At 30.5% G+C, this 6,000-nt stretch overlaps 1 protein-coding gene across 1 annotated transcript; it reads right to left on the bottom strand.

Annotated features, from left to right (window-relative positions):
* Positions 1-3,846: 3,846 nt before the first annotated feature.
* On the bottom strand, positions 3,847-5,218 carry LOC100803791 (transcription repressor OFP13). Its single transcript, XM_006577029.4, has one exon. It carries the CDS (start codon positions 5,071-5,073, stop codon positions 4,222-4,224), a length of 852 nt encoding a protein of 283 aa, XP_006577092.1. The 5' UTR covers positions 5,074-5,218; the 3' UTR covers positions 3,847-4,221.
* Between the last annotated feature and the right edge of the window lie 782 nt (positions 5,219-6,000).

Below are 6,000 nucleotides of genomic sequence, written 5' to 3'. Positions count from 1 at the left end.
ATTTATATATTTTCGGTGGTGTTAAATAAAATTGAAGTTTTGCATTATTAGTACATATTAAAGGTCCATTTAAAATTCAAATCTAATAGAAGAATTCTACCAAAAATACTTATATAATTGTATTTAAATTTTATCCTTAATTAAATTTTTTTTGTTTAACAAGTACTTATTTGCAATAACTATTTTTCTAATATTTTTTTTATTATTTCTAACTACTTAAAATATTTTTTTAAGAATTAATGTTGAAAAAGAGGAACACATTTTTTTCTTAAGTTAGAGATCGCATGTGACTCCTAACTCATTAAATCATAAATTAATTTTACTTATTGTATGTGATTGTTGTTGATTTGATGAGAATAAGTAAATTATTTTAAATTAAAATATTAATTTAATGAGTCCCATAGGCTATAACAATAGCATGAATTTTTATTTCCTAGTTTTTTATGACTAATTAAAATTTAATCTATAAAGCGGGATATAAGTATTGGGATGAGTAATCAATTGCTTTAAGGTTGATAATGTTTGAGAAATGTTTTAAACTTCCATGTGATTGTCTTAGGCTCCCCTACTTCGCGCGATTTAATTATTCGAGCTAACAATTCAATAATCAGCTATAAATTAAACTGTACATAGAGTAGTATTTAAAATTGTGCTTGTCTCAACGGATACTAGAAACTACTATGCTAAAAGCCTAGATTTAATTTACTTGGTTAACCGGGAAATGAAAATTTAAAATATGATAATGTGCAGGTTTAGAAGCTTCGGTGCAGGGTGCTATAGACAAGATTATCATAGGCGAGGAGGAATCTATTATCTATGCTTCATTGTCATCAAGCTCCTTTTGCCTTTGTAAAATGTGTGTTACGTCAAAACAAATTAAGCAAGTTCAGGCAGCTATAAAGAGACATGAGAGTTTGGGGATTTAGCAACCTATTAGTATTATTAGTTAATTATAGATTTATAGTTAACAAACCTATTACTACTAGTGCAAAGTTTGTCTCCTATAAATTGGTCCCAATCCTTCTCATCAATATCTAGTAAGTCTGAGGCAAAGGCTTCGATTTTCTTGGTCTCTTATCGGTGATCGATAAGTGAAGATAATCAGAATCCCACTTAAACATCCCAACCATTTGATTTTTTTTATAAATAAAGAGCGGCCACTTTTGTTTTTTTTAATACGTATTTTCCTCATTTTTCTGTTTTTGATTACGAAAAGATGCCCAACCCAATACACCAGCACCATGTATGTAAAAAAAAAAATCATATAATAAACATGAGAAGTATATCCATACATGTGTTTATATTGAATGCCATTATAGGTTTTTGAAGTGACATTTCACTGAATAATAACAAGTTAGCAACAGCATATGGAATCTTTTATTAGTTCACGGCAAGTAATGTCATTGTTACAGATCCAATTATAAAATAAACCTTAATTAAGTAAGAATGATATATTATATTATATTATTTTTTAATGCCATAAGTTCCAATTAATTTAATTCTTGAAATTATAAAAAAAATGTTATTTAGTTTTTCAAATGATTAAAAAATAATTAGTTTGATTCTTAATATTATCAAATAAAATGTGTTTTAATCTCTAAAATTATAATAATAAGAGTTAAAATAACTTATATTTAAGGTTTCAGGAACTAAACTGATATTTTTATAATCTCAAAGATTAATGTCCAATTTAAATATTTTTCACAAATATTTATATCAAAATAAACTAGATAAAACATTTTTTTTCATTAAATTATGTATTTTAACTTTTAAAGAAGATAAATTTGAGAATTTTTAAAATTAAAATACATAAGTTAATTCTTACTGATAAAAAATATATATTTATGTTATTATAAATATTTGATAAGAAGTTTATATAAAATAACCTTAAAGTAAATAATACTTATAATTGTAAGAATTAATTTAATATATTTATTATTAAATAATCAAACATCAATATGGATTTTGTTTTCTAATTTGTATAACGATCATTGCTAGCTAGCTACAAACCCTCTCCTCCTCCCTCCCTCGAAAACAAAGCGCACCCACACAAGCAAAAGAATCATATTCGTAAAGATACAATTAACGAGTATTATATTTTAAATAATTGTTAATGTATATTTAATTTTTTTATTAAATATTTTAATCATCTAAGATAGAAGTATTAATTATTTTTATATTTTATATAATGGATTATTTTTAGTTTCTTAATCATTATTTTTGAACATTTGCTACTAATGAATATTTGCTATTTTTTAAAAGTAAAAAAGAATTCGTGGTTACTTTTCTTTTAATTTTTTTTTTAAAGTTTTTGGTATATATTATTTTTAACTTATAAAAAGGACAGTTGATGACTTGATTACAACTTGCCTATTTGTGAAGTCCAACAATAATGCTCGTCTTTCTCTATTTTCTTTTTACCATTTCGAGAAGGTTGGGACCAATGTTGAGGAGAGTGACTTGTGTACGTAGTACCCGGATTTAACATAAGATTTTTCATTTGTTACTATTAATTCAATTCGTTAGGGATGATAGACTGAGGTGCATTCTTGACATTCTCTTCATCCTCAACATGTCACCATGTCACCTCTCTTGTTTTTTCTAACAACCACTAGTATTCTTGAAAGTGAGTGACAACGATCTAAGTTCTTTTGTGCTGTTAGGTGGTTTATTAGGGATTAAGATGTCCTACCAAGTTACATCCAAAAAAAAAAAAAAGATAATACATTTATTGTGAGAACATGAATTTTTCAAATACACAGCTTGAACTGAATAATTTATTTATTTTAGCCTTTGCAAAGTTAAATGAAAGGTTTTAATTTGTACCCTTTTCGAATCTTGCAGGCAGCTAATATTGGATTCGAAAACACGAATTATTACATTATATTCAAAAATTTGCACGTATAATACAAAGAGGCATATAAAGACAATGTTTTCCAACACAAGCATATGATTTGTAGATAAGTATACATACAATACAAGTGATGTTCTCAGTTTTCTCTGGCCAAACACCATGATAATGCAGCTTGGTGCAGGCACACAGATATGAGTTCAGCAGGACCACGCCAAAATTCTGCGCTGGCTTTGTACCCATCATTTGATAATGACTGCCTAATTCAAAAACTAACGGGTCTGATCTCCCTTCACCATGTCAGGTCTGATGAACCCCAAGTGCAATGGATCCTATGGTGGATATTTCACTACACGTGTATATATGGGATGCATTGCATAACAGTTCATTCAGTCATGTTAGATACATTGATTTATACGTACTTTTTTTTTTAATAAATATTAACCAATGTTATTGAAATATTGTCTGATGAAATAAGATGATTTTCTATTGAAAACGTTTATCATAATTAAAATATTTAATAAATGTAAGTTCATTTTTTAATGCAAACAAATTTAAAAGGAATCAATCATTTTCAATGCAAACAAATTTTAAATTCGATGACTCGATTAGTAAATATGTATTTTTTGGTGTCTGAAATTTGTTTCTACTCTGCATTACTTTTGCCAAATTTAATTACTGTTCCTGCTAAGTGATGAGGAGAGTTTTATATTGATTCAAAAATAATAAATAAAAAGTTTAAATTAAAAATTAAGATGAGAGTATATTGATAATATTTTGTAACATTTTCTAATCATATTCAGCTGAGGAGGCTTGGTTTGAAACCCGCATGGAACAGTGTGTCATAAATTTGTAGAATGCCGTTGAAGCAAACCAAACCTAACCAACTTACCTCGTTTTTTTTACCACTGTACATACATTAATTAATTACTATAAACAACGTTATATTTGCCAGAAGAAAGTATGTTCAGATTGAGAAAGAGAGTGTCTATGTCTTATCTCAACGAAAGCAATATATAGATCGGATTTGATGTCATTTAGCCACATATACATAGATTGACAAGAGATAATGACTTTACAAATCTTGTAAGCATAATCTAATTCAAGACAAATATAGAAATTTTTACTCCTTGTTGGCTTCCCATGGGATAAAGGAAACAAAAATTGACAATCTCTCTCTCTCTCTCTCTCTCTCACGTACGGTTGCAGTATTAATTTCCTCCATTAACAGAGCCATGGAAGCTCGCGCGCCATATATGAAACAAAAATGCAACTACTAATTATAAACTACTAAGTATATAATACAGAACAAATATTACAATTAAAAATAACTGATTTCCCTTAGGTTCAAATAAAAAAAAAAGTAATATTTAATTCAAATAGGAAGAAGAAGAAGATGATGGCTGGTCTTCCCTAACTTGTTGTAACAAGAAAGAAGAAGTAGGAGTACTAGTGGCTATATCATTATGAACCTCGACGACCTCAGCTTCCAAACAAGAAACACAGCGAGTGCTGCAAGAGGAAGAGAGAGAAGAGCTATAAAAAGATAAAGGGGAAGAAGGAGATACTATTTGGGAGTTGTTATTATTATTAGAAGAAGAAGAAACCGAGAAAGAGGAAGAGGAAGAAGAAGAAGAAGAAGCGACCAATAAATCGACGAAAGCGCCAACAATATAGCCATGGTTGGTTTTTCCATTGACTTTCAAATACCAACACAGAAGCTCTTGGAGACCCTCCCAGTCCTTGACGCACTGCGCCTCCACCATCTCCTCCATGGACCTGCGGAAATCGACGTAAGGGTCCTGAGAGTCCACGGACATGACAACGCTGTCTTTGAACGGCAACGTTGTTGTTGTTGTTGGTGGTGGTGGTGGTGATGGTGGTGGTGGTGGTGGTGGTGGTGGTTTGGCCTCTAATATGGAGCTTGTCTCGTCTGGCTCGAAGAATAAGCGGTCGGAACGCAAGCCGCGAATGACGGAGTCTAGTGAGTGGGGTCTTCTAGAATCTTGTTCTGAGGCAGTTGAGAAGCTTCCGGAGTCAGGGGAGACTGTGAAGAAGGAAGTTTCGGAGCTCTCCAGCGTGTCCAAGTAAGCGGCGTTGATGGTTTTGAATGCGGCGTCGTTTTGGGTTCGGAAAGAGAGGGTTCGCGGTTGGTGGCAGGGCCAAGAAGAAGAAGAGGGTTTGTTGTGTAGTAGGGAAGGGAGCTTCATTTTCTTGCCCATGGGATTGCAGAGAAATGAATGAATTAAAGAGGAAAAGGAACTAAAATGGAGGCATTAATGTGGGGGGAAGATTTTAAAGGACTGCTTCCCTCACCTCACTCTATCATCACATTTTTCTTTTTCTCTTTTTTTCAAATAAACCATGTTATCCTCACAACTAAGCTCTGCGTTTCACTATTAAAGGAATTAAAACTAATTTGTTTATTGCATCATCATTTTCAAACTTATCGGATTTAAATTATAAAATAATATTATTTAATCTGAAGTTGATATAAAATATATTAAGAAAATATTTCCTTTTATTAATTTGCTTTAGGATTACAATATTTGCCTCATAGTCACTTCCCCAATCGGGGATGATGCCGATATTGTCAAGGCTAGCTTCAAAAACTCTGAAATTGCAAATAAATACAAACCTACAGTCCCAATAAATAAATTGTAAAAATCTCCAAAACATACTATGGTCCTAATTATGGTTGCTGATCGTAATTTTAAAATTATGACTGTAACATCTTGTAGTGAATAACACACGTTACTGATAACAGCTGCAAACTTTTACCTATTGTCCGTAACAAGTTAATTATATTTTCAAATATAATTATATTACACTTATTACAGTATTTTAATAAATAATTACAGTATTTTAATAAGGTACCACCATACCCATAATATCATAAACTAGTTGTATAACAATTGATTTAGGGGCCCCAAAGATTTTAATGATCATACCTCGTATAATGAAGGCTTCAAACCTTAATTTTTGGATCGAATGTCTCTCATGAAAGGGTCGCCATTTAGAACCAGTATCTTAAACGTAACGATATTAAGATTATCTTTATTCATGGTTGATTCAAACCGAGTTTTAAAAAAAATAGTTTACATAAAAAATAGTTATTATTTTAATAGGAAATATTTCTATTTCTCTTT

Source organism: Glycine max, chromosome 3, assembly GCF_000004515.6.
Source record: "Glycine max cultivar Williams 82 chromosome 3, Glycine_max_v4.0, whole genome shotgun sequence".
Taxonomy (NCBI): Eukaryota; Viridiplantae; Streptophyta; class Magnoliopsida; order Fabales; family Fabaceae; genus Glycine; species Glycine max.
The sequence above is the reverse complement of the archived record's forward strand: the minus strand, read 5'-3'. Positions and strand labels throughout refer to the sequence as shown.